This window comes from Macaca nemestrina, chromosome 4 (assembly GCF_043159975.1).
Source record: "Macaca nemestrina isolate mMacNem1 chromosome 4, mMacNem.hap1, whole genome shotgun sequence".
Taxonomy (NCBI): Eukaryota; Metazoa; Chordata; class Mammalia; order Primates; family Cercopithecidae; genus Macaca; species Macaca nemestrina.
In genome coordinates, this window is record NC_092128.1 from 66,915,285 (window position 1) to 66,931,528 (window position 16,244).

Genomic DNA, 16,244 nt, shown 5'->3' on the forward strand with positions numbered 1-16,244 from the left:
AGGAATTGCATTGAATCTGTAGGTTGCTTTGGGTAGGATGGACATTTTAACAATATTAATTCTTCTAATTCATGAACATGGGCTGTCTTTCCATTTTTTGGTGTCCTCCCTCTTTCATCAGTGTCTTATAGTTTTCCTTGTATAGATTTTTTTTTTTACTTTTTTGGTTCAGTTGATTCCTAGGTATTTTATATTCTTTGTAGCTGTTGTAAATGGGATTGCTTTCTTAATTTGCTTTTCAGATTGTTTGCTTTTGGCATATAGAAATGCTACTGATTTTAATATGTTGATTTTATATCTTGCAACTTTACTGAATTTGTTTATCAGTCTAATGACTGTTTGTTGGTGTCTTAAGTATTAGATCATGTCATATGCAGACAGGACAATTTGACTTTTTCCTTTGTAATTTGAGCGCTCTTTATTTCATTCTCTTTTCTAATTGCTTTGAGTAGGACTTCCAACACTATGTTGCAAAAAAGTGGTGAAAGTAGGCATCTTTGTCATGTTCTAGATCTTAGAGGAAAGTCTTGCAATTTTTCCATGTTCAGTATGACGTTAGCTCTGGATTTGTCTGTTTTTTGTTTTTGTTTTTGTTTTTTTTGAGACCGAGTCTGGCTCTGTGGCCCAGGCTGGAGTGCAGTGGCGCAATCTCAGCTCACTGCAAGCTCCAGCTCCCGGGTTCACGCCATTCTCCTGCCTCAGCCTCCCGAGTAGCTGGGACTACAGGCACCTGCTACCACGCCTGGCTAATTTTTTGTATTTTTAGTAGAGATGGGGTTTCACCTTGTTAGCCAGGATGGTCTCGATCTCCTGACCTCATGATCCGCCCGTCTCGGCCTCCCAAAGTGCTGGGATTACAGGCTTGAGCCACCGCGCCCGGCCAGCTCTGGATTTGTCATATGTGGCTTTTATTGTTTTGATGTATATTTCTTCTTTACTGAGTTTGTTGAAAATTTTTTTTATCATGAAGGTATGTTTAATTTTATCAAATGCTTTTTCAGCATCTATTGAAATGATGATATGGTTTTTGTCCTTTATTCTGTTGATGTGATGTATCATGCTTATTAATTTGCATATGTTGAACCATCTGAATCCCACCTAATCATGGTGAATGATCTTTTTAATGTGCTATTAAGTTCAGTCTGCTAGTATTTTGTTGAGGATTTCTGTATCTGTGTTCATCTGGGAGGGATACTGCTCTGTAGTTTACTTCTTTAGTTGTGTCCTTTTCTGGTTTTGGTATTAGGATAATGCTGTCTTCATAGAATGAGATTGAAAATATTCTGTCCTCTTCACGTTTTTGGAATAGTTTGAGTATAATTGGTATTAGTTCTTTTTTTAAATGTTTATTAGAATTCAGCAGTGAAGCCATAAGGTCCTAAGCTTTTTCTTGATGGGAGACTTTTTATTGCTTCAATCACATTACTTGTTATTGGTCTGTTTAGGTTTTCTGTGTCTTTATATTTCAATCTTAGGTTGTATGTGTCCAGGAATTTATCCATTCCTTCTAGGTTTTCCAATTTGTTGGTATATAGTTACTCATAATAGTGTCTAATGATCCTTTATATTTCTGTGGTATTGGTTACCATATCTCATTTCATCTCTGAATTAATTTATTTGAGTCTTTTCTTTTTTCCTTATTCTACCTACAGGTTTGTCAATATTGTTTATCTTGTCAAAAAATTAACTTTTGCAGCTCTTGTAAAAGTTCAGAATGCTTACTGTTGTAGACTGGGAGTGTCTACAACAAAAGGATACCCTGGCAGCGTGGGAAGGCTGGCTAGGGCTTCATAGCCTCATGGACTCATGGAGCATGCTTCCAAACCATGATACTGCTGAACAGCCTCTCTGATTTGGTGTCTTTTTTGGCTGAGATGAAGAGTATCACTGAGTTTTGTTCACTGGGGATTGCTAACCCCGTCTCTACCCATTGTCTTTGGCTGCCTTTAGGATTTTTTTTTTACCCTATAGGCAAAGATGCTTCCCTTAGGTTGAAGCAGGAATGATTTTTCTGTGAAAGAACCCAACATGGAGATAAAGATGTCTGTCTGCCTTTATCTGACTTCTTTCAGTGTAGTATTGTGAGTCCATGGGAGTTTTTCCACATGCGGCCCAGCAGCTTGAGGGCGGGGTGTTGTGGATGGAGTAGTCTGTTTCTCTAACCTTCTGCTTGAAGTTTTTTGCTTTTCTCTGGCCCCCCAGGATCATCACAGCCTCCGTTTTGGTTTCTGGGATGCTCGTGAGGGTAATTGGTACTGGATAGTTGTTTTGGTTTTCTGTGGGGAAGAGTAAAGCCAGATTGCTTCTACTCTGCCATTGTGGTAACATGACTCCTCTCAGTTTTGCTTTTTTATCAAGTCTGAGAATATCTGTCTTTAAATATGTTATTTAGATCATTAAATTCAGTATAATTATCTAAATTTGTGTTTAAGTCTACCATCTTGCTCTCTATTTTCTAGTTATCCCATCTGTTCTTTTTTCTTTCTCTTTTGAATTTTTAGAGCTTTAAAAAAATTGCTTCATTTTATTTCCAACATCAACTATACTTCTTTTTTTTTGTACAATTGACCCTTCAACATCTTGGAGGTTAGGGGTCCCCAAGCCCCCAGTGCATTAGAAAGTCCAAGTGTGAATTTTGACTCCCCCAAAATTACTAATAGCCTACTATTGATCAGAAGTCTTACCAATAACATAAACAATTAACACACATTTTGTATGTATTATATATTGTATTCTTACAAAAAAGTAAACTAGAGAAAGGAAAATTTTGTTAAGAAAATCATGAGGAGGCTGGGCGTGGTGGCTGACACCTGTGTAATCCCAGCACTTTGGGAGGCTGAGGCAGGCATATCACTTGAGGTCAGGAGTTCGAGACTAGCCTGGCCAACATGGTAAAACCCCATCTCTATGGCAAATACAAAAATTTGGGTATTGTGATGCATACCTGTAATTCCAGCTACTCGGGAGGCTGAGACAGGAGAATTGCTTGAACCCAGGAGGTAGATGTTGTAGTGAGCCGAGATCATGCCACTGCACTTCAGCCTGGGCGACAGAGGAAGACTTTGTCTCAAAAAAAAGAAAAAAGAAAAAGAAAATCATAAGGAGGAGAAAATATATTTACTGTTCATTAAGTGGCTCATCATAAAGGTCTGTAGCCTCATCTTCACCTTGAGTTAGGCAGAGGAGGAGTAGGAAGATGAGGGTTTGGTCTTGCTTTCTCAGGGGTAGCAGCAGTGGAAGAAAATTCCCATTTAAGTGGACCCACACAGTTTAAACCTTCGTTGTTCACAGATAACTGTAGTTGCACTAGGGTTTACAAAATACTTTTTTAAAAATCATACTCTACACAGTCAAATAATATTTTCCATTTTAAGTATGATGTAAGAACCTTAAAATAGAATGCCTCCATTTCCTTCTCCTATTCTTTGTGCTGCTGTCATACATTGTACTTCTACATGTGTTATAAACACAATCCCCTTTAATATATTTGTTAAACAATTAATTTTTAATGTGATAAAATATATATAACAAAATTTGCCATTTTAAACATTTTTAAGTATATAATACAGTGGCATTAATTACATTCATAATGTTTTACAGTTTTCACCACTATTTTCAAAATTTTTTCATCACCACAAACAGAAACTCTGTGCCCCGTCAGCAATAACTTTCCCATTCCTCAGTTCCTGGTTACCTCTAATCTCTTTGTCTCTATGAATTTGCCTGATCTAGATATTTCGAATAAGTGGAATCTTACTTATCCTTTTGTGTCTGGTTTATTTCACCTAGGATAATATTCTCAAGGTTCATCCATGTTGTAGAATCAAAACATCATTCCTATTTATGGCCAAATAACATTCCATTATTGGATGTACACCACATTTTGTTTATCCATTCATTTGTTGATAGATACTTATGTTGTTTCCACCTTTGGGCTATTGTGAATAATGCTGCTATGATCATTTATATGCAAGTATCTGTTTCAGTCCCCATTTTCAAGTCTTTTGAGGAGTGGAATTGCTGGTTTGTATGATAATTCTTTAACTTTTTGAGGAACTGAGGAACTGCAAAATATTTTCCATGGTAGCTGTAACATTGTATATTTCAATGTCCTTGCCAACACTTATTTTACCATTTAAAAAAAATTATAACTCTCCTAGTCATTTGTGAAGTGGCATAACTCCTTGTGGTTTTGATTTATAATTCTGTAACGACTTATGATGTTGAGTATCTTTTCATGCTTTTTCATTGGTCATTTATTTATCTTCTTTGGCAAAATGTCTATTCAAGTCTTTCACATGTTTGTTAATTGGGTTGTTTCTCGTTTTGTTTGAGAATTGTAGAAGTTCTTTATATTTTCTAGATATGAAACCCTCATCACATATATGACTTGCAAATATTTTCACCCATTGTGCGGGTTGTCTTTTTTTTTTATTATACTTTAAGTTCTAGGGTACATGTGCACAACATGCAGGTTTGTTACATATGTATACGTGTGCCATATTGGTGTGCTGCACCCATTAACTCATCATTTACATTACGTATATCTCCTAATGCTATTTCCTCTCCCCTCCCCCCACCCCACGACAGGTCCCGGTGTATGATGTTCCCCTTCCTGTGTCCAAGTGTTCTCATTGTTCAGTTCCCTCCTATGAGTGAGAACATGCGGTGTTTGGTTTTCTGTTCTCGCGATAGTTTGCTGAAAATGATGGTTTCCAGCTGCCTCCATATCCCTACAAAGGACAGGAACTCATCCTTTTTTATGGCTGCATAGTATTCCATGGTGTATGTGTACCACATTTTTTTAATCCAGTCTGTCATTGATGGACATTTGGGTTGGTTCCAAGTCTTTGCTATTGTGAATAGTGCTGCAATAAACATACGTGTGCATGTGTCTTTATAGCAGCATGATTTATGATCCTTTGGGTATATACCCAGTAATGGGATCGCAGGGTCAAATGGTATTTCTAGTTCTAGATCCTTGAGAAATCGCCACACTGTCTTCCACAATGGTTGAAGTAGTTTACAGTCCCACCAACAGTGTAAAAGTGTTCCTATTTCTCCACATCCTTTCCAGCACCTGTTGTTTCCTGACTTTTTAATGATCACCATTCTAACTGGTGTGAGATGGTTTCTCATTGTGGTTTTGATTTGCATTTCTTTGATGGCGAGTGATGATGAACATTTTTTCATGTGTCTGTTGGCTGCATAAATGTCTTCTTTTGAGAAGTGTCTGTTCATATCCTTTGCCCAATTTTTGATGGGGTTGTTTGTTTTTTTCTTGTAAATTTGTTTGAGTTCTTTGTAGGTTCCGGATATTAGCCCTTTGTCAGTTGAGTAGATTGCAAAAATTTTCTCCCAGTCTATAGGTTGCCTGTTCACTCAGATGGTAGTTTCTTTTGCTGTGCAGAAGCTCTTTAGTTTAATTAGATCCCATTTGCCAATGTTGGCTTTTGTTGTCATTGCTTTTGGTGTTTTAGACATAAAGTCCTTGCCCATGCCTATGTCCTGAATGGTATTGCCTAGGTTATCTTCTAGGGTTTTTATGGTTTTAGGTCTAACATTTAAATCTCTAATCCATCTTGAATTAATTTTTGTATAAGGTCTAAGAAGGGATCCAGTTTCAGCTTTCTACCTATGGCTAGCCAGTTTTCCAAGCACCATTTCTTAAATAGGGAATCCTTTCCCCATTTCTTGTTTTTGTGAGGTTGGTCAAAGATCAGATGGTTGTAGATGTGTGGTATTATTTCTGAGGGCTCTGTTCTGTTCCATTGGTCTATATCTCTGGTTTGGTACCAGTACCATACTGTTTTGGTTACTGTAGCCTTGTAGTATAGTTTGAAATCAGGTAGCATGATGCCTCCAGCTTTTTTCTTTTGGCTTAGGATTGTCTTGGCTATGCAGGCTTTTTTTTTTTTTTTTTTTTTTTGGTTCCATATGAAATTTAAAGTAGTTTTTTCCAATTCTATGAAGAAAGTCATTGGTAGCTTAATGGGGATGGCATTGAATCTATAAATTACCTTGGGCAGTATGGTCATTTTCATGATATTGATTCTTCCTATCCATAAGCATGGAATGCTCTTCCGTTTGTTTGTGTCCTCTTTTATTTCATTGAGCAGTGATTTGTAGTTCTCCTTGAAGAGGTCCTTCACATCACTTGTAAGTTGGATTCCTAGGTATTTTATTCTGTTTGAAGCAATTGTGAATGGGAGTTCACTTATGATTTGGCTCTCTGTTTGTCTGTTATTGGTGTATAAGAATGCTTGTGATTTTTGCACATTGATTTCGTATCCTGAGACTTTGCTGAAGTTGCTTATCAGCTTAAGGAGATTTTGGGCTGAGACAATGGGGTTTTCTAAATATACAATCATGTCATCTGCAAATAGGGACAATCTGACTTCTTTTTTCCTAATTGAATACCCTTTATTTCTTTCTCCTGCCTGACTGCCCTGGCCAGAACTTCCAACACTATGTTGAATAGGAGTGGTGAGAGAGGGCATACCTGTCTTGTGCCAGTTTTCAAAGGGAATGCTTCCAGTTTTTGCCCATTCAGTATGATATTGGCTGTGGGTTTGTCATAAATAGCTCTTATTATTTTGAGCTACGTTCCATCAATACCAAATTTATTGAGAGTTTTTGGCATGAAGCACTGTTGAATTTTATCAGAGGCCTTTTCTGCATCTATTGAGATAATCATGTGGTTTTTGTCTCTGGTTCTGTTTATATGCTGGATTACGTTTATTGATTTGCATATGTTGAACCAGCCTTGCATCCCAGGGATGAAGCCCACTTGATCCTGGTAGATAAGCTTTTTGATATGCTGCGGATTTAGTTTGCCAGTATTTTATTGAGGATTTTTGCCTCGAAGTTCATCAGGGATATTGGTCTAAAATTCTCTTTTTTTGTTGTGTCTCTGCCAGGCTTTGGTATCAGGATGATGTTGGCCTCATAAAATCAGTTAGGGAGGATTCCCTCTTTTTCTATTGATTGGAATAGTTTCAGAAGGAATGGTACCAGCTCCTCCTTGTAGGTGGTTGTCTTTTTTTGCTGTCATAATAGTATCCTTTGATGTACAAAATTTTAAGTTTTTATGAAGTTCATCTATTTTTTTCTATTGTTGCTTGTGCTTTTGTTGTCATACACAGGAAATCATTGCCAAATTCAGTGTCATGAAGTCTTTTCCCTGTGTTTTCCTCTAATATTTTTATAATTTTAGCTATTACTTTAGGTCTTTGACCCATTTTTGAGTTAATTTTTGTATATGGTGTAAGGTAAGGATCTGTATTGGAGTTCTTCAGAAAAGCAGAACCAATAGGCTTTTACACATATTGAATTTTACACTTGATAGACTACAGTATCATGTAAATACAACTTTTGTATATACTGGGAAACCAAAAAATTTGTATTACTCTTTTTATTGCAATATTCACTTTACTGCGATGATCTGGAACTGAGCTTGCCATATCTGTGAGGTATGCCTGTAGATGGATCCATGTTTTTTCAGGCTTTTTCAGTCCAGTCTACCAATCTCTTTCTTTGATTGGAGAGTTACATTTGAAATTATTTACATTTGAAATAATTACTGATAAGATAATAAAACATATAACTGATAATAAAACATATAACTTTAGGTCTTATATTGTTTTTGTTCCTTAATTACTCTATTACTACTTTTTATTGAATTTTTTAGTATGCCATTTTGATTTCTTTATTAGTTTTCTTCAGTGGAGTCAGGCTTGCCTATCCTTGTAGTCCTGTGTTGATGTCTATGCATTTAAATAAGTCACTTCCAGTTTTTATGGACTTGTTTCAGCAGGTAAGGACTTTCTCCTGCCTGGTCCCTGGGTGGACAGGACTGCCTCCAGAGCTACAGTTGAGTGGGGCTGCAGCCAAGTCATGGGACTGCTTATGTATTAGATAGTCAGCAGGCTGTTATGAGAATACAGGTTGGCATGGCTCCTGCCTGGTCTCTGGACAGATGGGACTGTCTCTAGGACTACCATTGAGTAGGACTGGAGCTGGGTTAAAGGGCTGCTTCTGTGTCCACAGTCAAATGCACAGTTTTGGTGGGTCTATTCCTGGGGAGCAGGTAGGTGTGATACCTTCCAGGTCCCTAAACAGATGGGACTTCCTCCAAGACTACACAGACAAGCAGGCCTGGAGCCAAGACTCCAAGGTACCTCACTTCAAAGAGCTGCTCTTCTCTCCAGATCTTGGCCCTCATATTCTGGCTGCTTTAACAGTTGCCCAAATTAATTTATAGATTCAATGCTATCTCCATCAATCTACCACTGACTTTCTTCACAGAATTAAAATAAAAACTACTTTAAATTTCATATGGAACCAAAAAAGAGCCTGTATAGCCAAAACAATCCTAAGCAAAAAGAAAAAAGCTGGAGGCATCATGCTGCCTGACTTCAAACTATACTACAAGGCTACAGTAACCAAACAGCATGGTACTGGTACCAACACAGATATATAGACCAATGCAACAGAATAGAGGCCTCAGAAATAATGCCACACATCTACAACCATCTGATCTGTAACAAACCTGAGAAAAACAAGCAATGGGGAAAGAATTTCCTATTTAATAAATGGTGTTGGGAAAACTGGCTATCCATTGCAGAAAACTGAAACTGGACCCCTTCCTTACACCTTATACAAAAATTAACTCAAGATGGATTAAAGACTTAAATGTAAGACCTAAACCCATAAAAACTCTATAAGAAAACCTAGGCAATACCATTCAGGACATAGGCATGGGCAAAGACTTCATGACTAGAACACCAAAATCAATGGCAACAAAGGCCAAAATTGACAAATGGGGTCTAATTAAACTAAAGAGCGTCTGCACAACAAATGAAACTACCATCAGAGTGAACAGGCAACCTACAGAATGGGAGAAAAATTTTGCAATCTAACCACCTGACAAAGGGCTAATATCCAGAATCTACAGGGAACTTAAATAAATTTACAAGAAAAAAACAACCGTACCAAAAAGTGGGTGAAAGATAGGAACAGACACTTCTCGAAAGAAGACATTTATGTAGCCAACAAACATGAAAAAAAGCTGATCATCATTGGTCATTAGAGAAATGCAAATCAAAATCACAATGAGATACCATCTCATGCCAGTTAGAATGGTGATCATTAAAAAGTCAGGAAACAACAGATGCTGGAGAGCATGTGGAGAAATAGGAATACTTTTACACTGTTGGTGGGAGCGTAAATTAGTTCAACCGTTGTGGAAGACAGTGTGGCAATTCCTCAAGGATCTGGAATCAGAAATACCATTTGATCCAGCAATCCCAGTATATACCCAAAGGATTATAAATCATTCTACTATAAAGATACATGCACACATATGTATATTGCAGCACTTTTCACAATAGCAAAGACTTGGAACCAACTCAAGTGCCCATCAATGGTAGACTAGATAAAGAAAATGTGGCGCATATACGCCATGGAATACTATGCAGCATAAAAGAGGATGAGTTCATGTCCTTTGCAGGGACATGGATGAAGCTGGAAACCATCATTCTTAACAAACTAACACAGGAACAGAAAACCAAACACCGCATGTTCTCACTCATAAGTGGGAGTTGAACAATGAGAACACATGGACACAGGAAGGAGAACATCACACACTGGGGGCTGTCATGGGGTGGGGACCTAGGGGAGGGATGGCATTAGGAGAAATGCCTAATGTAGATGATGGGTTGATGGGTGCAGCAAACCAACATGGCACATGTATACCTATGTAATGAACCTGCACATTCTGCACATGTATCCCAGAACTTAAAAGTATAATAAAAAAAAATTCTGCAAAGCCTTCAAATAGATGTTTTTTGAGTCCAGTTTTTGTTTTTGTTCCTAGCATTAAGACTGCCTTGCTACAAACTAGCTCATCATAGCTGGCATTGGAAATTTCACATAGTATTTTTTTTTATACAGAAGATATGTTCAAATGAGGTTCCAAATAAATTTTACACATTGCATTTGATTGATACGCCTCTTAAGTCCTTTTTAAATATGGGAATCTTTTTCCTACCTTTCTCTTACTGTATTTGATTTGATGAAGAAACTGGGTCATTTATCCTGTAGAGTTTTCTGAATTTTCCTGATTGTAGTCCCATGTTGATATTTAACATGTTGCTCAGTCTCCTGTGTGTCTTATAAAATGGTAGTCAGAGCTAGAGGATTGATAATAAGCATCACTTCTTATTTTGGTTATGTTTTACAATAATAAATAGTTAATGCTCTTTGTTTTCTACTCCATAGTTTAAGATTGAGGTGTGTTTACTTGTCAGCCAGCATCTATTATAAAAAGTTTGCTCCCTGAATTTTTTTACCTAACATTTTAATAGTCATTGAAGATCATTGCTAAGATGCATTATTTCATTTGAGGTTACAGTGGTAATATTTTGTTACTAATTTTTACTGCTTTTATTTTTGTTTTCCTGAAAGAATGTTATTTCAGTGCTATTTAAAAATGTTATTCACACTTTCTCCTTCACACTTTGAAGAGATACCATTTCACTCCAGACAGAAACACTGAACAGAAGAGGCTTGAAAACTGTTTGGGTCCTCTTAGTACCCACATCAGAGACTTTCCACTCTCACTTTATTTGATCTCTTTGACTCCAAATTCTAACCAACAAGAAAGTAAGAGAGTTTTATACCTAAAATTGCTATATCATTCTCCAACCCAGGAAAACAGATATCACTTTGGGGAACTTCTTAAATTATACTTCTACTTTATTCTAGTCCTTCGTGTTCTATATGGAGGCACTAAAGGTCAAGGACTCTGTATTACCTATTTCTGTATAATAAATTACCCCAAAATGTAGTGGCTTAAAACACATACCTTTTTTATATCACATATTTTATGGATCAGTAATTTTATATCACAATGTTGTGGGTCATTTTTTTGTGATACAGCTTAGTTGAGTACCTCTGACTTAATTAAGGTTTTTCATGAGGTTGTAGTCGGTATCAGCCAAGGCTGTTGTCATCTGCTCTCCTGAGGGTAGGTCCACTTCTCACCTCACCCACGGGAACTAATAGGATTTGGTTCCTCCCTAGCTGTTGTCCAGAGGGCCGTCCTCAGTTTTCTGCCACTAGGGCTCTCCATCGGGCAGCCTCAGCATGGCAGCTGACTTTCTTCAGATGAGAAATAAGAGAACAAGAGAGACCTCTCTTTGTAACCTAATTTCAGATGTGATATCCCATCTCTTGTGCTGTACTCTTTCCATTAGATGCAAGTCACTGTCTAGCCTGCGCTCAAAAGTGAGGGGTTACAGCAGAGCATAAATACCAGGAGGCAGGAATGACGGGGGCCATCTTAGAGGCTGTAGTGTATACCTGACAGCAGCCATGCCTTTGAAACAGTCCACATTATCAGAGTACTTTTTGCTCTTTGGTATTGAAAATAGCCTCTTTTTTATTGAAAGTCTCCAACCTATCTGTGTTAAAGGGCTTACTCTCTGAACAAAGCTAGCTTTATTAGGCAACTATGTCTGTAATGATATTAGAACATTTTATTTCTTATGATACACTCTTTTAATTTTTTCTTGTAGCCCTGGTTGTTGCTATGAAACAGCTATGACAAGATATTTTTATCATGGCCGTACAGAGACTATGCGGTCATGCACAGTTGAAGCAGTCAGGTGGTGCCAGTCCATGCAGGATCCTTCTGTCAGTGTGAGTATTGGAAAAGAAAAAACGCACAAGATTTGTTTAATTGTTCTAAAGGAACTGTGGTCTTTGAGTAACTAATTTCTTTGCTTCAGTTTTCCTGGATCATTAAAATACTTTGAGACATCTTTTTGAGGTTTTTAAAGCATTTGTTCATTCACCAGTTAAGTGTGTACTTCTTGGAAAGACTAAGAAACAGGGAAGGCGGGAAAAGGACCCCATTTGTGTTAATTTCTAGGCAAAGCGTCTTCAGTACTTTAGGTATTTCAGGACTTCTTATTTACCTTTAGAACAACACTAATAAAGTGCAGAAGTTCCAAGGTGCCATTAAAAAGGAAGGTTTTCTTGATATGGTTGAATGTTTTTGAAATCACAGATTCTTGTTTCATATACTGGAACCAGGACAGTTGTATGCTTTGTTTCATACTCTTTTTTTTGAAGCATTTAGACAACAGCAAATTTCCTTCTCACTGTTATTTTAGTATTATATTTGTTTCTTTAGTTTTGCTAGATGTGGTTATATATGAGTGCCTGTATCTTAATTTTATAGAACTGTTTTATTGTCATTTGTTTAGTTATGCTTCCATTTTTGAAATCTTGCTTCTATCTTTATACTTGTTAATGTCACTTCAGTGCTGCCCACAAGTTCATAGTTTCCTATTCCAGGAAAGAAATAAGAAGTAGGACATACAGGGAAGAACAGGCGATAGAATAACTGAGGGAAAGATATAGCAGTATGTATTATAGATCTTCCTAGAAATCTTCTTTCCTCTGCCAAATTACCCAAATCCTAATTACAATGAGCTTAGGATTTTTTTCTAGTTGGGTTTTGCACAGTGTGTTATTGAAGTGTCTCTCGGTTTTTAATACAGCTTCATGAGCGGCAGCAAAAGATGTTACAAGCTTTTGCAAAGCATAATAAAATGATGAAAGATTGTTCAGCTGGAAAAGGTACTTATGTTAAAATTTTTCTGACTAAAAAATCTCTCATGGTGAAAAATTTTTTTCTAACTTTAGATTTGGGATTTCATTGCAGGATTTGATCGTCACCTTTTAGGTCTCTTACTCATAGCGAAAGAGGAAGGTCTTCCTGTTCCAGAACTCTTTACGGACCCACTTTTTTCCAAAAGGTAATATAGTGTAGTATTTAACAACTTCATCAATTTTTTTATATGTTAAATGCGTTTTAGAAACAATATAAGCATCTGTAGGCCTAGTAAAATGTCCTTTTATTGTGCCACACAGCGGAGGAGGTGGAAATTTTGTTCTCTCAACAAGTCTGGTTGGCTATTTACGAGTCCAGGGAGTGGTAGTTCCCATGGTACACAATGGTTATGGATTTTTCTACCACATCAGAGATGACAGGTGAGGCTTCTCTTTTTTATTTGTACAGTGCTATAGAGTAAGAAAGGTATTACTTTTGTTATTTAAATGCCTTTCCTACACGGTGATTCTTATATTGCCATCTGTCACTTGCTACATAAGTATCTGTTTTTTCCACTTAGGCATTTAATGCATATTCATGTTTCTCTGTCCTGCTTTTGAGACACTTGTCAGATCAGTCCCTTAGGTGTTTTTATGCAGAACACTGTTTCAGGTCGATTCAGCAATCATATCATCATCCTCAAAATCAGTATACCCGTGAACATATTTGGTTTGTACAAGGTATTTTATAGTAAGCTCAGATAAAATGTTTAAATATATGGTGGTTCATGTAGTCATAGACAATATTAATGAGATAGAGAAAAGAGATTGGGTAAATTATACTTTTTAAAACATGTTTTACCAATTCAGATGCAGTTCATTTGGGCTGTGTGGAGTCTGACTTATGTTTGTGGAAAGAATGAGAACGAAAAGATCAAAACCCAGTATAAAAAAGAGTGGTGGAAAACAAAATAAAATGAAAGTGATAGCAAGGCTTGTAAGGTCCTTATTTATAGTCTGGCAGTCTCTTTACAGGGGACCTTTCAAAGCATAGTTGGTTTCGTAAAAATTATGTGGCTACGTTTAGCACTATGTGAATAAGAAGAGGGAAGGCTTGGAGGCACTGCGGATAGAATGTGAAAAATTGGAATGGTAATATGCATGACATATTTCAGTTTCTCATACAATTGACCCTCAAACAACATGGGTTTGAACTGCATGGATACACTTATATGCAGATTTTAAATAAATGAGAAAATTTTTTAGAGATTGAGATAATTTGAAAAAAACTCAAAACTGTGTAGCTTAGAAATATCCAAAAACTAAAGTATTCATGAATGCATAAAATATATAAAGATACTCATCTATTTCATCATTTACTACCATAAAATATATACAAATCTACTATAAAAAATTAAAATTTTTCAAAATGTATGAACATAAGCCCTTATAGACTTTATGTGGGGCCATTTGGAGTCGAGAGAAATGTAAACAAATGTAAAGATGCAGTTTTCAGTCATAATTGCATAAAATTAATTGTGGTACATACTGTACTACTATAATAATTTTGTAGTCACCTCATGTTGCTATTGTGGTAAGCTAAAGATTAGTTGCAAGTATCTCCTTAAGATGTTATATAATGCTAGTCATCTCTGCATAAGCAGTTTGTCTCTTTAGTGGATCACAAAAAGTGATCTTTCGTGGTTCTATTCTCATGTATTTTTCATTGTGGGTAGTACAGTATTATAAACATTGAATAATACCATGGGACCCATATGTAGTGCTTCTAGTAATACTGGAAGTGCTCCCAAGAAGCAGAGAAAAGTCATGATATTACAATAAAGAGTTGATTGCTTGATAAGTATGATAGATTGAGATCTGTAGCTGCATTTGCCCATCATTTCAACATAAATAAATCTAGTATGAGTACCATTAAAAAAAAAAAAGGAAATTTGTGAAGCTGTTGCTGCAGCTACACCGGCAGGCATTAAAACTTTGCCCTTTTTGCAAAATACCTTTTGATCTCCAATTTAAAATGCAGCTTTTTTGTGGGTACAGGATTGCTATAAAAAGCCATACCTATGGACTCTACTATGATTCTAGAAAAAGCAAAGTTACTATATGACAACTTTAAAGGAAGGTGAAGGATCTAAAGCTGGAGAATTTAATGCCAGCAAAGGATAGTTTGATAATTTTAGAAAGAGGTTTGGCTTTAAAAATGTCAAGATAACAGGAGAAGTAGAGGCAGCAGACAAGTTCCCAGACACCATTAAGAAAATCACTGAGGAGAAAGGATATCTGCCTGAACAGGTTTTTAATGCAGACAAATGTGCCCTATTCTGGAAAAAAAAAATGCCACAAAGGACATTTGTTCATAAGAGAAGTGTATTAGTCAGGGTTCTCTACAGGGACAGAACTAATAGGATATATATAAGAAGTATATAAGAAGCATTAACTCACATGATCACAAGGTCCCACAATAGGCCAGCTGCAAGCTGAGGAGCAAGGAAGCCAATCTGAGTCCCACAGCTGGAGAAGTTAGAGTCTAATGTTCAAGGGCAGGAAGCGTCTAGCACAGGAGAAAGATGTAGGCTGGGAGGCTAAGCCAGTCTAGTCTTTTCACGTTTTTCTGCCTGCTTTATATTCTGGCTGCACTGGCAGCTGATTAGATGGTGTCCTCCCAGACAAAGGGTGGGTCTGCCTTTCCCAGCCCACTGACTCAAATGTTAATCTCCTTTGACAACACTGTCTCAGACAAACCCAGGATCAATACTTTGCATCTTTCAATCAAATCAAGTTGACACTCAGTATTAACCATCACAAGAAGCAAGCATCAGGCTTTAAGGCAGAAAGGGATAGGCCAACACTACTGTTTTGTGCAAATGCAGTAGGGTTTATGATCAGGACTGCCTTTGTCTGTAAAGCTGTTAACTTTGAGCCTTGAAGGGAAAAGATAAACATCAGCTGGTAGTTTACAAGAAGGCCTGGACAATGATAACCTTTTTTTCTGGATTGGTTTCTTTGATGCTTTGTCACTGAAGTCAGGAAGTACCTAGTCAGTAAGGGACTGTGTTTTTGTTTTTGTTTTTGTTTTGAGACGGAGTCTTGCCCTGTCCCCCAGGCTGGAGTGAAGTGGCACGATCTCGGCTCACTGCAAGCTCTGCCTCCTGGGTTCACGCCATTCTCCTGCCTCAGCCTCCCGAGTAGCTGAGACTACAGGCGCCCACCACCACACCCGGCTAATTTTTTTGTATTTTTAGTAGAGACGGGGTTTCACCGTGTTAGGATGGTCTCAATCTCCCGACCTCGTGATCCGCCCGCCTTGGCCTCCCAAAGTGCTGGGATTACAGGTGTGATCCACCGTGCCCGGCCAGAGACTGCCTTTTAAAGTTGTTTTGATTTTGGACAGTGACACTGGCCACCCAGAACACCATGATTTAAACACCCAAAGTGTCAAGGTCTTTGGTCTACTTACCCCCAGACATGTCTCTAATTCAGGCTCTAGATCGGGGGTCATAAGGACCTATAAGGCTCATTACATGCAGGACTCAATAGAAAGGATGGTCACCAAGGATTGTCTTTTACCCCAATGGAAGAGAGCATCATGAAAGTCTGGAAGGATT

At 37.4% G+C, this 16,244-nt stretch overlaps 1 protein-coding gene across 8 annotated transcripts in view; it reads left to right on the plus strand.

Moving 5' to 3' along the window:
* LOC105475441 (carnitine O-octanoyltransferase) overlaps positions 1-16,244 on the plus strand; it is a 58,153-nt gene that overhangs the window by 38,052 nt on the left and 3,857 nt on the right. For all 8 annotated transcript variants that reach the window (XM_071094770.1, XM_071094772.1, XM_011730656.3 and 5 more), the window contains 4 exons: positions 11,580-11,703; positions 12,570-12,648; positions 12,734-12,827; positions 12,943-13,062. In XM_071094770.1, the coding sequence (XP_070950871.1) occupies positions 11,580-11,703; positions 12,570-12,648; positions 12,734-12,827; positions 12,943-13,062 (417 nt within the window). The remainder of the gene's footprint in view (positions 1-11,579; positions 11,704-12,569; positions 12,649-12,733; positions 12,828-12,942; positions 13,063-16,244) is intronic.